At 43.1% G+C, this 18,574-nt stretch overlaps 1 protein-coding gene across 2 annotated transcripts in view; it reads right to left on the reverse strand.

The window, feature by feature from the left end:
- Positions 1-18,574, reverse strand: part of KANSL1L (KAT8 regulatory NSL complex subunit 1 like) — a 206,986-nt gene that overhangs the window by 175,442 nt on the left and 12,970 nt on the right. For both annotated transcript variants that reach the window (XR_012244986.1, XM_073633544.1), the window contains exon 2: positions 9,978-10,987. Coding sequence is in view for 1 of the 2 variants with exons in the window: in XM_073633544.1 (XP_073489645.1) it covers positions 9,978-10,957 (980 nt within the window). In the remaining variant the exon portion in view is untranslated. The remainder of the gene's footprint in view (positions 1-9,977; positions 10,988-18,574) is intronic.

Below are 18,574 nucleotides of genomic sequence, written 5' to 3' on the forward strand. Positions count from 1 at the left end.
GTACTGAAAATGTACTCTTCAAAAAGAAATCAATACTTCTTAATCAACAACGGCATCAACAGATTCCTGCATAACATGGAAACACTTCCATCCACCTCCACATTCCCTGAATCTCCACATTCTTTACTGGGTTGAAATGATTCTGTACAAGTCTCCATTAAAGGAACTAAAACAGCTCTCCCTGCTTCCTTTCCACTTATAAAAAATAAAGGCACCAAAATGAATGAAAATAGAGCCGTGAAAAGCGTACAGGCAACCTGTAAACATTTTTAGACGCGACAAAATACATTTCATGGAATAGGCACTGGTCAAACTGAGCGGTGTACCCCTGAACCCCCATTCACTTTGTCTCTGGAATTACAGCTCACAAAAGCTATTCCTTCTATCCGTGAATATCTGATGTTATATGTACCTGGGAGGTTTCTGGCTCCGACCGCTGCTTTTTTGATTCAACTCAGACATTATTACCTTCAATCATTTTGCGATCTACTCTTTACTCTTTTTCATTGGTAGCATCTATATTCACCATATCTAATTGAATCTCTAGCTCCTGAAGAAGCGTTCTTTGTCAACGTGAAACATGTTGAGCAATTAGAGAGCATCTCACCTTGGATCACCAGACCTGCAGCATCCTTTCAATCTTAGCTCTATATTCTTCCACCGCTCCATGTTTGGGGAAGTTTACTCTCCTTCATTTGAAATAAGTGTTTGGAATGTTTACTTATAACTTTATTAGATCTTATACAATGCTTGCAGGATAGGATCCATGTGGTGTATAAAACTAGGTTCCATGTCTGGTCATATCTGTTTTTAAACTTCTATGTTTGTTTGTTGTCTTTTTGTACTTTAATAATAAAATTTCCAAAACAATACTTACCCTTTTTGTAGTTTAATACCGTTGTGCCCTTAAAGTCCCGTCTCTTAGCTTTTATATAAATACAATTACATTGTTGGGGACGTTGGCACAAATTGTTATTAAGTACCTACAGAGTCACCCTGTTTTTGAGGTACTTCAGAACTAGGACTTTTTTGAAAATACATTTCCATTCCATTTTTTAATTAACCTGCATGTCCAAGAAATATAAAAGTGTGGAAAGTGCAGTATGATTTTTTTTTTTTTTTTTATGGGCTTAACCACTTCATGCCTGGCTGTGTGTGTGTGTGTGTGTGTGTGTGTGTGTGTGTGTGTGTGCGTGCGTATGTGTATATATATATATATATATATATATATATACACACACACACACACAGACACATACACACACACACACACACGGGCCAAGCATCGTTCTGGGAAGACATTACAGGTATGACCCCCAGACACAGCAGGTCACAGATTGGGGTACAGGGCAACAGACGAACATTAAGGAGGAGCTCCAGGCTCCTTCAGAAAAAAATAAAAGTCAGCAGCTACAAATACTGTAGCTGCTGACTTTTACTATACGGACACTTGCCTGTGCAGGGATCCCGAGATGACCTCACCCGAGCTGATTCTTCAATCGGCTTCGGGTGCAGGCGCTGACATCTCTAGTAAGAGAAACAGGAAATGAAGCCTTGTGGCTTCACAGCCTGTTTCCTACTGTGCATGCGCGAGTCATGCTGCGCCTTATGAATGGTTCGGTAGTCTTCTGGGACCTGTGATGTGTCCCAGAAGACTGCAAAGGAAGGAGGGGAGGGGCAAACTTCAGGCTCAGTTTGCCGCAGCAATCTGAGCTGGAAGTGGGAGCGGGTACATGTCAAAATCAGGTACCTACTCCTCTCCAAAAAGTGCCAAATGTGGCTGTGGAAAGGGGGGGGGCGCAAACAAGCGAAACTTCCCCTTTTGGGTGGAACTCCACTTTAAGCAATTACAGTATAAAAAAATAAAATGAAAAAAAAAAAAAATATATATATATATATATATATATATATATATATATATATATATATATATATATATATATATACACACACACACACACACACACACACACACACACACACACACACACACACACACACACACACACACACACACACACACAATCTCTTTTTTTTTTTGAAAAAGTGTGACAAAAAATGCACCTTCAAAAAACTCACCATGCCTCTTACTAAGTACCTTTGACTGTCTACTTTCCAAAAAAGGGGTAATTTGGGAGGTATTTGTACTGTTCTGGCATTTTAGGGCCTCAAGAAATTAGGCAGATTGCGGACTAACTTTCATGTCTAAATTTATGAAGATAGATTTCTAATTTGCAAAATGTTATAACAAAAGCCAAGAAAAACTTTTTTTTCCAAAATGATTGGTCTTTTTTCCTTTTATATGGCAGAAAAATAAAAAAAAAAACAGTGGTAATTAAATACAACCAGAATAAAGTCCTATCTGTCTCAAAATTGATATAAAATTAATTTGGGTACAGTGTTGCATGACTGGGTAATTGTCGTTCAAAGAATGACAGTGCTGAAATCTGAAAAAATGGCCTGGGTAGGAAGGGGGTGGCACAATCAATGGACGGGTTTTTCTCTAGGGCATGTGGGTGGCTGCTTGAAACCAACCCCAACCCTTTTTCACTCTCTCAGCCAATCAGAAGTTGGTATTGATCAGTCACATTGCCTGTGTAAGAATCTATCCATTGAATTTTGTGGTACAGAAGCTTGGCATACAGACACATGATGCATCACAATCTACTTTTTAGCAGTGGACAGTTTTTAAAAACACGTAGGTCAATGAGGAGAAAGGCAATGGTGGGCAGGGATGACAGGTCAGCAACAGGACAATTTCTTCCTCTCAGATAGCTTGAAAGATCATGGATGTTAGTGGTTACCTATCTTTAAGGGGGAAGATTCTCTCCACTGACCACCAATGTAAGGAGCACTTTTCCCACTGACCACCATGATCTGTAGATATTACTAGCAGGGACTTTCTGATGTTGAGACAGAAAATTATTTCAAGAGTTCCTCAGTGTTAAAAGGTTGAAAAGGCTAGACTTAACGGTTAGATGTGGTGTTAAAATTCCTCTGACCTTGCCCTTAGTGGCGAGGTTCCTAACCAGTTTAGCACCATTCTGCAGAAAGATCAGTGCTCCCATTATGTAGGTGGCTAGTTCTGACCTCAACTTCTGGAAATTCTAGTTACATAGCTATTGTGCTGATCTATTGGTTTTTATTATTACCATTACATTAGCATGACAGCCTGACAACTAGCCTTTTTTAGGAAGGATGCTCAGCAACAAGATTACATAACCTGAACTTCCACTTTAACGTTTAACAAAAGTGTAGATTTCCTTTAAAGTGGAGGTTCAGTCAACATCTAACTAAGGCTAAACCTACTCCCACTCTCATTGTAAGATTTTATCTACCCTGTGAGAGAAAAATAGGATTTTTTATAACAGCTTACCTGTAAAATCCTTTTCTTTTGATGTACATCACGGGACACAGAGCCTCAGTAATTACTGATGGGTTATATAGGGTATCACTAGGTGATTGGACACTGGCACACCCTAAACAGGAAGTTCAACCCCCTATATAATCCCTCCCCTTACAGGGATACCTCAATTTTGTAGCAAAGCAATATAAGTGTATTAGAAGAGGGGCGGGACCTCTGTGTCCCGTGATGTACATCAAAAGAGAAGGATTTTACAGGTAAGCTGTTATAAAAAATCCTATTTTCTTTCTCGTACATCACGGGACACAGAGCCTCAGTAATTACTGATAGGATGTCCCAGAGCAATGCTATCTGAGGGGAGGGAACCACACAACGTAGGGTGTAATCAGACCTGAGGACATCGTACCGCTGCCTGCAGCACACTACGCCCAAAGGTGATATCCTCATGCCTTCCCACATCCACCTGATAAAATTTGGTGAATGTATGGACTGAAGACCAGGTTGCTGCCTTGCAGATTTGAGCCATAGAGGCCTGGTGATGCACCGCCCAAGAAGCACTAATAGCCCTTGTGGAGTGTGCCTTGATCTGAAAAGGAGGAATTTTCCATTTCAAACTGTAGGCTTGAATAATCATTTGTCAAATCCATTTAGAAATGGTAGATTTTGACGCTGCCTGTCCTCTATTGGGACCTTCTGGCAGCACGAACAAAACATCCATTTTGCGAATTTGAGCAGTTACTTTCAGATAGGCCTTGACTGCTCTTACTACATCAAAGAATGTAGTGACCTTTCTTCTGTAGAACACGGATCTGGAAAAAAGGAAGGCAAAACAAGATCTTGGTTTAGATGAAAACCTGAAACCACTTTCGGTAGGAAGCTAGGATGAGGGCGCAATACCACTCTATCCTTGTGTATGATTAAATAAGGCTCTTTACAGGAAAGAGCTGCTAATTCTGATACTCTTCTAGCAGAAGAAAAGGCTACCAGAAAAATTAACTTTCTTGTCAACAAGACCAAGGGAATTTGATGTATTGGTTCAAAAGGCTGTTTCTGTAAAACTGACAGAACCAAATTCAAGTCCCAGGGGTTTAGGGGCGCCTTAACCGGAGGATTAAGACGCGTCACCCCCTGCTTAAAGTTTGGGACCAAAGAATGTGAAGCAAGTGACCGTTGGAATAATACTGATAAGGCCGAGACCTGGCCCTTGATGGTACTCAAGGCCAGCTTCATTTCTAATCCCCTTTTGTAGAAAGTCAAGAATTCTACCTATTACATATTTTCTGGGATGCCAACCCCTGGATTCACACCAGGATACATAAGCTTTCCAGACTCTATGATAAATCACTCTGGAAGCTGGCTTCCTTGCATTGATTAAGGTAGAAATCACAGGACCCGAAAGCCCACGACTATTCAGAACGTGGGTTTCAATAGCCAAACCGTCAAATTTAGCGTTTGTAAGGCAGGATGGAACACTGGACCTTGAGATAACAGGTCTGGACGTAACGGTAGGGTCCACGGGGAACCTACTGTCATCCTTACTATTTCTGCATACCAAGCTCTCCTGGGCCAAGCTGGGGCCACCAGAAGTACTGACTTCTTTTCCTGCCTGATCCTGCGAAGGAGTCGTGGCAGTAGCAGAATAGGAGGGAATGCATAAATCAGTGAGAACCGATGCCACGGAATCACTAATGCACCTGTCCCGCATGCAAGAGGGTCCTTTGTTCTTGTAACAAACTTGTCGATCTTTTTGTTGAATCTGGATGCAAAGAGATCTACATCTGGAACCCCCCATTTTTGGCATATGGCCTAAAAGATGTTGGGGTGAAGAGACCATTCCCCTGGGAATAACCGCTGGCGACTCAAATAGTCCGCCTGCCAGTTCTCTATCCCTGGAATGAAAACTGCCGATATGCATGGCACATGCTTTTCTGCCCAGACTAAAATCTGGTTCACTTCTCTCTGAGCTGCCCGACTCCTGGTGCCTCCTTGATGATTGATATAATCCACTGCTGTGGCATTGTCGGACTGGATCCTGACCGGGCAACCCTGTAGCCTGAGAGTCCAGGCCTTTAGGGCTAGATATGCCGCACGGATCTCCAGAATGTTGATGGGTAAGGTCCTCTCGGTTTTGGACCATTCCCCTTGGACCGCAGACTGTTCCAGAACTGCTCCCCAACCCGAAAGACTGGCATCCGTTGTTACCACCATCCAGGTAACTGGTAGAAAGGATTTCCCTATCTGTAGGCTTTCGGCTATTAACCACCAACTGAGGTTCTGACGCACTACACGAGACAGGTGCATCGGAAAATCTAATGCCTGAACCTTCTTGTTCCAGGCCGACAGGATACTGTGTTGCAGTAGTCTTGAATGAAACTGAGCATAGGGAACTGCTTCGAATGAAGCTACCATCTTTCCCAGCAGCCTCATACAAAGGCGGACAGAAGGACCCTTTTTGGTCCTGACTACCAGAATCAGCTCTCTTAAGGCAGTGATCTTTGCCTGAGGTAAAAATACCTTCTCTTGGCTTGTATCTATGACCAGACCCAAATACTCCAGTCTTCTTACTGGTTTTAAGAAAGACTTTTCTAGGTTGAGAATCCAACCTAGGTATTCCAGGTAGTTGACTGTGGTCATCAAGTTCCCGCTCAAACAGGCTACCGACCGGTCTATCAAGAGCAGGTCGTCTAGGTATGCTATGACAGTTATACCTTGAGCCCTTAATCTGGCCAGAGGAGGAGCCAAGAACTTTGTAAACACTCGAGGTGCAGTGGCTAGCCCGAAAGGCAGAGCCACAAACTGAAAATGGCACCCTTCTATTTCGAAGCACAAGTGCTCTTGATGAGCAGGAAAAATGGGTACATGCAGATACGCATCTCTGATGTCTATTGATGCCAGAAATTCTCCTCCCTGTAGGATGGAGACTACTGACCGAATTGATTCCATGCGAAAGGATCGAATCCTTAGGAATCGATTCAGATCCTTTAGATCCAGAATGGGTCTGACATCTCCATTTGGTTTTTGTACCATAAAAAGGTTGGAATAAAATCCCAATTCTTGATCTTTCGTGGGAACCACCATGACGACTTTTTGCGACAATAGTCGCTCTAACGCTAGAAGGAGCGACTGCTTTTTCTTTGGATCTCTGGGGACACTTGATCTGAGGAAACGAGGAGAGGGGAATTCTTGGAACTCCAGTTTGTAACCTAGAGTTACCGTGGAAATTACCCATCTGTCCTGGAAATCCTCCTGCCAGAGCTTTGAGAACCGTAGCAGTCTTCCCCCCACCCGAGCGAGCGGGGGCGCTCCATCATAAAGAGGCTTTAGCGTCTTGTCTAGTAGGCTTCTTTCCCCAGGACTTCTTTTGTCCCTGGGGTCGACTCTGAAATTTATTTCTAGACCCTGACGGAGGGGGCCGTCGCGACTGCCTGGAGGCTGATGCTCCTGGCACTGGGGAAAGAGGGATGCTTACTCCTTTTCTTAACAGGTAAGAGAGTGCTTTTCCCACTAGAGATCTTTTGGATATAATTGTCCAAATCCTCTCCAAAACAGCCTTGCACCACGAAATGGAAATCCAGCCAGAAGTTTCTTACAAGGTGCTTCGGCTGACCAATTTTTCAACCATAAGATTCTACGCATATGCACCAACCCAAGTGAAAGACGAGAGGTTTGGATGATAGAATCTCTGATGGCGTCAACAGCAAAACATAAGGCCGCTGGAAGGTTAGCCAACCCCTGGGCCTGCTGTTCAGGTAGAACTTTAAAGGACCCGCTTAACATGGTCTCTTAAGTATTGACAGACTCCGATTTGCCACTGCAGGTTGAGCTACTGAACCTGCTAAGGAGAAAATATCCTTCAACAGGGATTCCATTTTTTTATCAACAGGATCCCTGAGCATCTGAGCATTGTCTACAGGACAAGTCAGATTTTTATTTATGGAGGAAATGGCGGCATCAACGGCCGGTATCTCCCACATCTTTATAAACTTTTCTTCCATAGGATAAAGTGTTGAAAACTTTTTAGGCGGAAAAAAAACGTTTATCTGGGTGATCCCACTCAGAATAAATGAGCTTTTCTAGCAAATTATGAACAGGAAAAGCATGTGTTGTTTGAGGAGGCTTCAGTGACCCCAAAGAAGAAGAGGGTTCTTTAACTGAGTTAGATACGGGTAACTTAAATGTGGAGCGGACCAATCCAACAAGGATCTGTACTAAGACCTTCTCATCCTGAGAAGCTGAAGAGGGTCCCTCTCCACTTGATTCCTCAGAGGAGGAATCATCGGTCCCATCCCGATCCTCTGAAAGGGATTCTTCTCCTTTTTCCCAAAGCTCCTCTGTCTGAGGGTCCTGGGTAACAGAGGAAGACCTAGTGCGTTTTCTTCCACTGAGTGAAGATGCGATTATTTATTTATTTATTTATTTCAGGTACTTATATAGCGCCGTCAATTTACGCAGCGCTTTACATATACATTATACATTCACATCAGTCCCTACACCCTCAAGGAGCTTACAATCTAAGGTCCCTAACTCACATTCATACATACTAGGGTCAATTTAGGCAGGATCCAATTAACCTACCAGCATGTCTTTGGAGTGTGGGAGGAAACCGGAGTACCCGGAGGAAACCCACGCAGACACAGGGAGAACATGCAAACTCCAGGCAGGTAGTGTCGTGGTCGGGATTCGAACCAGTGACCCTTCTTACTGCTAGGCGAGAGTGCTAACCACTACACCACTGTGCCGCCCATTAAGGCCATTAATCTTTCCTCTAGTCCATTAATGGTTGAGGAAAAAACCTCCTGCGTAATGTATACAGGGGCTGAAGTGCCAGAAGCAGATGCAGCCCCTGACCCCAATGGCTCTCCCTGGCCAGCCATCCCAGGTCCTTCAGGGGGGGAAGGTACTGCAGAAGGGGGGTCCTCAGAGCCTGAGGGAGATCCCCTAGAGCCTCTGGTTTTTGGGGTATTTGTACCTCTTCTACCCATAGTGCAGAGCAAACAAGGTGGAGGTTTCACAAAAAATGAAACACTGACTGCTGAGCGATGTAGTCCAGCAATTGCCACTGCTACCAATGCCCAATCAAGTGTTTCTTAGTAAATGCTGTCTAGGAGAATGCCTGTGTCCCACCTTACATGCGACTGTCAGCTCTGTGTCCCTCCATAGGCTGTGTGCACCTGAAAAGTGTGCTTCTTAAAGCCTGTTCAGCCGGCGTTGTGGGTGTCTAAGCACGCCGGACGTCGCGCTGACGCTCCGCCCCCCTCCTCTGACCCCCCCCCCCCCGGTTTTTTAAAAAACGTGCGCTTCCCGAGCGAGCCGACCCTCCGGGACAAGCGTAGAGGGGAGGCTGCCACCTGTAATGGCGGCAGTGGTGGTGGCGGCGGCGGTGATAGTGCGGTATACTACCGCCTCACAGACCACCGCGGCCCCCCCTAATCTTGGGGGGGAATATCCCTGCAGGAAGAGCCCCCCATCACATCTTACCTGGAGATCGGCTGGAGGAGCTGTGCAGCGTGAACACTGAGACAGACAATCAAGCATGTGAAGGTATGTGCTCTTGGCAGCCCCCGGTGGAGACAATAGGCATGGCATACATTTACTTAAAAGGAGAAACCTACTAGAATTAAAAAATTCTGTGGAATCTCCCTTACCTTATCCAGCTGCAGGGTTCTGTTATACAGACCCAATCTTCACCTCTCACGCGGTGGGCTCCGTTTGGAAAACCTTCAGAGACTGGGGCCCCCTATGGATAGGGGGATCCGCAGTTCTGGGCCTGTAAAGCACCCGGCCAAGAATAAGGCTAGAAAAAACAAATTCTGAAATGCGGGTCCAGCTCTCTAAAAAGAGAAGCGTTACAGGTAAAAAATCGTTTCTTCGGACACGAGGCCCAGGTACCATCCAATTCGGCCTAGAAAGGACACTTTGAAGTGGATCCGGTTCGCCTGGCTTGTCCCAGTATAGGATATAGGATATTCCCTTTGGAGCTCAGCACAGGACATCTTTACATGTCCAACACCTAAGACACTGGCGAAAAAAACTGAGGTATCCCTGTAAGGGGAGGGATTATATAGGGGGTTGAACTTCCTGTTTAGGGTGTGCCAGTGTCCAATCACCTAGTGATACCCTATATAACCCATCAGTAATTACTGAGGCTCTGTGTCCCGTAATGTATGAGAAAGAAAGACACTTATACTTGCTTATTCTGAAGGCGCTCTGGTCCGGTTACATGATTGGGTCCCAGCGCCAGCTTCAATGTAGAGAAGGGGCAGCCAACAACGGATGCCCCATAGTAAGCCTATGGGTGACGTCACCGCACAGGCATTTGCAGCCATTGTTGGCTATCTCTCCTCTTCATTGAAGCCCCCACTGGAGAGATTATGTGACTGCAACGCAACTTCAAATTAGGCAAGTATAAACGTCTTTTCTTTCATGGAGTAGATAGAATAATCTTAGAATGGGGGTGAAAGTAGGTTTAGCCTTAGGATTTTGAGTGAACTTCTCCCACAATCCTTACTTCACTGGAACTAAAAGTTGTAAGCCTAGATTTCTCTTACAGTGCCCCCTATGGGTAAAAAGCGGCATAAGGGTTTAAAACTTCAACATTCCACCATGTACTCACCAGTTATTCATTTTTCCAGACTTCTCATCCCAGTCTTCATCAGAACTGCTTCCTGTAGCATCAGAATCCAACTGCCGCTCAAAATAGGTTAAAATGCCCGGCATAAATACAGAAAATTTCCCCACCTGAGATGGACTTTGACACTCAAAGTTTTGTTTTTTCTGATTGATGCAGGTATTACTGGTTATATTGGATGGGTCTGCAGCCTTGTGATTTATCTTTGTATTACTAAGTGGACTTAAAGGACTGCTGCTCATTTTTGCTTTTCTTGCCTGAAAACTCACGAAGTTACTTATCTGTTGCCTGCAACGTTCTGCAACATGGTTTGTCAACAGCATCTGCAAGCGCTTCTTATTTCTTTTGGCACGGTTTATAAGGACTTGCTGTTGATTTAGACATCTCATAAAACATGATTTGGCTTTGCTTTCCTTATTTGGTAGCATCTGGGGTGTAGTTTCCAGGTGTGCTAAATCTGGTGGTGAAGAATAATTACTAGCAAGTGGTATGGAAAGACATTCCCCCTCTATTCGTCCATTCAACCTATATTTTGGACCAGGCGATCCATGCATGCCTTCAGCCTCAGTCACAGATAGGTCCCAAAGCTTGTTCACATCTGCTAAAACCTGGCTTACAGTTCCTGGGAAAAGTTCCCTCTTAACTTTCCTTTCTGCATTTGGAAAAAAAGTCTGTCTGCAGTTGTCGCTCTCCTGCTTACTTTTTAAACAGTCTTTATTTTGAGCATTTAATCCAGAATTCAACAGAAAAAAGTGCGATTTATATGGTACCGAGGAAGGACATTCAGTTTGCAAATTTGTATAGCTTTTCTGAAGGCACCATTGACTTCTGGTACGCAATGCAACTGAGCTAGTTTCTTTAAGCAGAATGGTTTCCTCCATGGGTTTAGAGTTACTTGAGCACAAACTAGCACTAAAGTGAACCCCCGTCTCTTGAGTTGATGTTTCTGTAGGAGCTGGGGACATTGCTGCTTCCACAATCAATTTTAGGCAACTCTGTAAACAAAAGAAAAGAATGTCAAAAGGGATTGTAAACCTGTATATTTTTTAAAAAGTAGCAGACATGTCATACTTACCTGCAATGGTTCTGCACAGAGCAGCTCAGATCCTTCTCCTGGCTCCTCCCTCCTGTCGAGTGCCCAGCACAGCAAACAGCTTGCTATGGGGGCACTCATGCAGGCTCACTCCAGAACCACACAATGGACACTGTGTGTCCATTGAGAGTAAGCCACTGCTGAAGCACAGCACTGTATCGAGATCAGGCTCAGGTAAGTATAAAAGATGAGCTGGAGGGAAACTGCACACAGAGGGGGTTATAAAGGTATTTTTTTTTTTTTTAAATAACAAACATGTTATACTTACCTCCACTGTGCAGCTCGTTTTGCACAGAGTGGCCCTGAACCTGGTCTTCTGGGGTCCCTCGGCGGCTGTCTCAGCTCCTCCCCGCAAGAACTAAACACCTTCATGCGAGCTCTCTCGCATGGTGTTTAGTTCTTGCGGGCGCGCCCCCTTGATACAGCCGGCGGCTATAGCCCCCCGGCCCCCCGGCGCATTGCGTCATTGGATGAGATTGACAGCAGCGTGAGCCAATAGCTGCACTGCTTTCAATCCATCCACTCTAGCCAATCAACGGCCAGGCTGAGCGGCGAAGAGGATGTCATATATAGATCTTTAGTTAAACTATATTTAGACAAATGTGTTCACTTCCAGAGACCTCACTTATCAATATCTTTTTGTAAGACAGAAGGAGCCCTGAGAAGGGCAACAAATGAAAGGGCTGAGGGATAAAATATATCAGGAGAGACTTCAGGAACTCGATATGTACAGCCTGGAAGAAAGAATTGAAAGGGGAGACCTGGATGAAAGCTTTAATTACATCAAAGGGGTGAATAAAGTTCAGGAGGGCAGTATTTTCAATATGAAGCTAGGATCAAGAACACAGGGACATGTTCTCAAACTAGCAGGAGGAAAGTTCAAAGCTAATCTTAATCTTTAATCGTATTTTTTTTTACCGAAAGGATGATAATCAATGCTTGGAATATATTTCCAGCAGAGGGAGTAAGTGGATTCAAATATGCTCAGGACAAACACAGATCTATACTGAGATAAGATGGTTACAAAAAAAAAAAATATGGGCAGACTCAATGGACCACTTGGTCTTTTTTCTGCTGGTGGTTCTATGCTGTAAACAAGCAGCAAAAAGCATTTTAAACAATCATTCCTTCATTCATTTCTGTAGCTATAAGTATTTTGGAGAAATGAATCTTCAAATTCACAATGAAGGCACTGAAATCTGATCTCTCTTCTTTTACTTTAAAGATGTTGTGATCTTTGAGAATTACTCCACAGTACACACAACTGGAAATGTCACGAAAGTCTTGTTTTAAAGCTATTCTACTGCTTGTAAATACTTATATGCCCATAGCCTGGGTGCAGTTTATAATTTTAGTTTTGCCCAAGGGCAGAAATAGAAAGGTGTATGCAATAACCACCATTTTGCCAGAAAAACCTCATCTGTGCACCTCTTTGAGTTGCACATTGATATTTATTCCGGATTCATCTAATGACAATGCCTTTGCGTCTAAAACAGGTTCACTCACTGAATCAGGTAATGCTAGTTGAAAGGATTTAGCCCTTAAGTAAGGCCCCAGAAATAAAGTGAAACTAAATCAGACAGGCACACAACTGAGGGTCAATAACCATGTTTTGGAAAAAAAATTTGTTTTAAAATTGCTCAAGGGAAACAGTTTTGGGTGGATTTGGGGAGTATAAGGACAGAGAGGAGAAAAGGTTTTATAGATATATTGATTTAAAAGAAATCTTAGCGTAACTTACTTGAAAGTTATTCCTCTCTGTATGCAACAAAAGCCAAATTCAACAAAAGCTAAAGTACCGTAATACTTCTCTTTTAATACTGTGAACCCATCATTACATCATTCTGCAACCTAGTCATTTAGCAGAGTAAATCACATACACTTATGGCTGATTATTAACAGCACGGTCAACCAAACATCCTACCACATATGAAATGTTCAAACAATTGGCTATTCATTAAAAACTGGAAAAAAAAAAAAAAAAACCCTTTGTTCTACACTACAGCAGCCAAACTGAAAAGGAAAGGAACGTGTTGGATGAAATCTCAATAAGGCCGACTTATAAATCTCAAGGAACAAAGTGTTCGGGTTGCCAATAAGAACCAATCCAGCTGTTGGGTTTCTTGGAGCATAAAATAAAGAATCCAGATAGTTGCTGCAGAGAAGAAAATGGTGCTCATGCAGAAGGATGTGTATGCACTTACAGACAGGGGAAAAAAATAAGTACACCCATTAGCAATTGTTAACTTTTTCAGCATATTTGAACGGGCAAACTGTAGATCTTTATTCAAACGGCACCTACAGATAATGGTGATATTGAAAGGCATTGCATCAATTTAAGAATCTCTTATTAAAGTTATCCTAAAGGTTTTCTTTTTTACCTTAACGCATTAATGTAAAAAAATTTCCATGACCAGCCACCAACCTACCCCCCCCCCCCCCAAAAAAAATACCTACTAGAGTCCTATCTCGATCCAGCGTTGTGCCCATCTGAAGTGGCTCTCACCTTTCTCTCTCTGCTCACAGAGACAGCAGAGAAAGGAAGACAAAGCTGAGCCATGCTGTGTGACAGTTAACCGATTCCCACTCCGCACATAATAGAATAAACATCATATGCGATCTGACACCTACTGTGTCCACCATAGGTGTACCTACAGCGGATGACATATCAGTGTACTGGGCCGCTGCCGGTACCATTTAATCACAGGGCAATTTTACACAATGAATGGCTTCCACTCCACTTGTGTCCTTTTTTTTTCAAACATTTTTGGCCTTTTTTTTATGTATTTAGCAAAAAAAAACCGGCAGTGATTAAATACCACCAAAAGAAGTGTTGGAAAAAAAATGATAAAAATTTCATATGGGTACAGTGTTGCATGACTGAGTAATTGTCAAAGTGTGACAACGCTAAAAGCTAAAAATTGACCTGGGCAGGAAGGGGGTGAATGTGTCTGGTATTGATGTGGTTAAACATGGTAATGAAAATGTTATGGTTTGAGGTTATTTTGCTGTTCCAAGGCCTGGGCAGCTTGCAGTCGACGAGTCAACTATGATTTATAGATTTTTTTTAAAAGTGTGCGTAAAAAGAATGTAAGCCCACCTGTTAGAACGTTGAAGCTGAACCGACTCTAACATATTAAGGACCTAAAGCACACTAGCAAACCCACCAAGGAATGGCTAGCCACAAAATAATAAAAATAAAAAAAAATAAAAAACGAAGAAGAAGCTCTACCTTTTGTTTGGTTTATATAAATATATTTCAACTAAAAAAAAAAAAATATGGGCAATGCAAATACTGCATATAATGAAAAAAAAAAAAATGAAAAAAAAAGGGGCATTGGCAGAGGGCATCTTTAGTGAAAATATGTATATCAAAACGGCAGAACTAGATACTTAAGCAGCTGATGTTACATGCAAATCAACCTTCCTCTAAAAGTCAAGTATAGCCCCTACCTCCTTATTGGTCCGTTAACATAGTGGAGTAGACCACTGACCAAGTGAAAGGCTTGGAAGGGGAGGAGCCAGGCATACTTATACAGGAAAAATAAAAGTTTACATACAGCTTCAGCTTCTTATATCTCAGTGATGGGGAAATGTCATATCTCCTTACTAACCACTTCAGCCCTGGACCATTTGGCTGGCCAAAGACCAGAGCACTTTTTGCGATTCGGCACTGCATCGCTTTAACTGACAATTGCGTGGTCGTGCAACATGGTTCCCAAACAGGGGCAGACTGACAACTCATGGGGCCCCCGGGCAATAGGAGATTATGGGGCCCCCGACTAATAGGAGAAGGTAATGGGGCCCCCGGGCAATAGGAGATTATGGGGCCCCCAGGCAATAGATTATGGGCCCACACAGTATACACACACACACACACACACACACAATATACACACACAGTATACACATGCACACACTGAAAAGGTACTGGAGAGGCAGGGCAGCTATAATCTTGGGATTTTTTTAAAAAACACAGATTTTTACATATTGTCCCTGGTTTTATTGAGGCTGGCAACCCTGATGGGGCCCCCTAGTGGCATGGGGCCCTCGGGCAGTGCCCGAGTGCCTGAATGGTCAGTCCGCCCCTGTTCTCAAACACAGTTGACATCCTTTTTTTTCCCACAAATAGAGCTTTCTGTTGGTGGTGTTTGATCACCTCTGCAGTTTTTATTTTTGTGCTATAAACAAATAGAGCGACAATTTAGAAAAAAAAAGCAATATTTTTTACTTTTTGCTATAATAAATATCCCCCAACTTCCTTTCACCACTTCAGCCCCGGAAGAATTTACCCCCTTCCTGACCAGAGCACTTTTTTGCGATTCAGCACTGTGTCGCTTTAACTGACAATTGCGCAGTTGTGCGACGTTGTATCCAAACAAAAATGACGTCCTTTTTTTCCCATAAATAGAGCTTTTTTTTGGTGGTATTTGATCGCCTCTGTGGTTTTTATTTTTTGCGCTATAAACAAAAAGAATAGCAACGATTTTGAAAAAAAATGCATTATTTTTTACTTTTTGCTATAATAAATATCCCCCAAAAATATATAAAAAAAAACTATTTTTTTCCTCAGTTTAGACCAATACGTATTCTTCTACATATTTTTGGTAAAAAAAAAAAAAAAAAAAAAAAAAAAAAAAAATCGCAATAAGCGTTTGATTGGTTTGCGCAAAAGTTATAGAAAAATAGGGGATAGTTTTATGACATTTTTATTAATATTTTTTTTTTATTACTAGTAATGGCGGCGATCAGCAATTTTTATCGTGACTGCGACATTATGGTGGACACATCAGACACTTTTGACGCTGTTTTGGGACCATTCACATTTATACAGCGACCAGTGCTATAAAAATGCACTGATTACTGTGTAAATGTGCCTGGCAGTGAAGGGGTTAACCAGGAGGGGGCACTGAAGGGGTAAGTGTGTCCTAGGGATGTGTTCTAACTGTAGGGGGGCTGGGCTACGTGTGTCACAACACTGATCACCGCTCCCAATCACAGGGAGCTGTGATCAGTGTCCTGACACTAGAAAGAATGGGGAAATACTTGTTTACATTAGCATTTCCCTGTTCTTCCTCTCCATGAGACGATCGCGGGACTCCCGTCAGACATCAAGCTCTGCGGTCAGACTCATGGAGCTCGCGGCAGGTGCGCGCGCACCCCCAATGCTGCGTCTGAAAGGCGACGTATATACACGTCGATCTGCCCAGCCATGCCATTCTGCCAACGTATATAATTGTGCAGCGGTTGGCAAGTGGTTCAAGTTGTCTCACAATATCTAATAAAGCCTTGTTACCTTACCTGACTTCATACCAAAGGAATGTCATTACAAACTGACCAAGTCTTTAAATGGTCATGTTGCTTGCGGGGGGGGGGGGGGTAGCTATTTTCTTACATACAGGTCCTGTATATAATATAGCTAAAACCTATTCAGTCTCATCTCAGAGCTGCATTATGCATGTGTCTGGTCTGATGATCTGTGCCACCCATCTTTAGTGTTTTTTTTTTCTAATATTATTACATTTGTTATCTGTATTTGCCATTACGTAATTAAATGTTAAACTTACAAGTGTTTGTGTGACCTCTCTTTGCACATTTCAAATACAACCTCAAAAACATGTAAACTATCATGTAACCGTGATGAAACACTCACTAGCTACTGACCATTTTGACTCTACATGTTTTCACTCACAAGCTCAGTGTGAATAGTCCAAGTTTGGAACTTTTACTTTAAATTACTGTATTTTTTATATATTTTTTTGTAAGAGCTATGTTTAAAGGAGAAGTACAGCCAAAGCTCATTTGACTGTACTTCTCCTGTGGATCACATCAGTGCAGTTCGTTCTGCACTCCTGTGACCTAGGAGCCCGCTGTCGGCAGACATCACACAGCCAGTCCAGGCTCAGGCAAGATCGCGAACATATGGTCAAGATCCGCCCTCATGCCTGGACCGGCACCCAGCTCAGCCTCTCAGCGAGCCCCTGAGAGCCTAAGCCAGCCATTCCCGCCCCCTCCAGTGAGCATGGGGGGGGGGGGGGGGCAGAGCAGAGAGCTGCTGATTGACAGTCACCAGCTCTCTGCTCAGGGAGCTGTGAGAACCACGTGCTCGGCGGTGTTCGAACGCTCCGTTCTCAGTGTTAGAGCCGGCGGGGGACAAATGCAGCATTGGATCGATGCTGCATCCACCGAATTATGATTTAGGCTGGGGTCACAGTTGTGCGATCACAGAAATTGCATGTGATTTGCACCGCATTGCTGTGCAGATCACATGCGATGTCTGTGTGATGCGAATTCGGCCATACAAACTGTATGGCTGAAATCGCATTCGCACCAAAATGTTGCAAGACCCTTTTTTTGGTCCGCACTGGAATCGAATCACATGGGGGATCACACCTATGCGATCTGATTCCTGCACCATTTCACAGTTCTCACTGTGATCTGCGAACTAATCTGGGGGTGTCAATAATCTTACATTGACCCCTACAGCAGTTTGCAGATGTCAGTGTGCATCGCCAGCGATTCAGGAACACCCGAATTGCACAAGTATGAACCCGGCCTAAAAAAAAAAATAAATAAATAATAATAAAAAAAAAAAATCCCATCATTTTTTAACCCCAACAGTATTTGTATCTTTTTTTTTTTCAAAACACGTTGGGCTTTAATCTTATACTGTAGCAAATCAATACTAATGTTTTTATTCTCAGTGTTCTTGCTGAGTGCTGATACTACATTGTATTGCTTTGTGCTACAAACACTGCACAACTACAAGACGATAACCGTCTCCATCCACAACTGTCACCTTACTATGAAGGTTTAAATCTGATCAAACTGTCACTCTTATCTGACACCCTTTTTTTAAATTATTCCTGCAGATACTTAGGGCTCATTCTCTTGTTCACCTGCTTTTATTTTCCTTTTGAAAAGTAATCTGCAATGGATTTCTTTTCAGAGCTCATTTTAAAGGTTATGAGGAAAGGAAATGTTCTCACCACTTGTATTAACACTAAAAAGGCAGAGCCACCGAGTGCATGGCACGCAGTTTCAGAAAGGCACGATATATGCTTAAATGGGTTGCGTTTGATGGTGGTACCACCCACCAAATGTGACATGAGGTTTCATTTTGGTAAGGCAAAGCATTGCGCCCACAGCATGTGTACAGCCTGGGTGGCTGCATGCCCTTCTTTAGGAGGGCAGTGGGGGCTGGTAAAAGCGCTAATGGAAGAATTTCCAGGTTAACATAAAATAAAAAAATAGTGAGAACAAATAAAACAAATGCAGCCACCACATCAAAGGACCAGTAAGTTGACATACATTAAATTTTTTGTTCTTGGGTTTTTATATTCTTAAACTGAAGTCTTATGCCCTGTACACACGGTCGGATTTTCCGATGGAAAATGTCCGATCGGAGCGTGTTGTCGGAAATTCCGACCGTGTGTGGGCTCCATCGGACATTTTCCATCGGATTTTCCGACACACAAAGTTGGACAGC

Source organism: Aquarana catesbeiana, linkage group LG06 (genome assembly GCF_042186555.1).
Source record: "Aquarana catesbeiana isolate 2022-GZ linkage group LG06, ASM4218655v1, whole genome shotgun sequence".
Taxonomy (NCBI): Eukaryota; Metazoa; Chordata; class Amphibia; order Anura; family Ranidae; genus Aquarana; species Aquarana catesbeiana.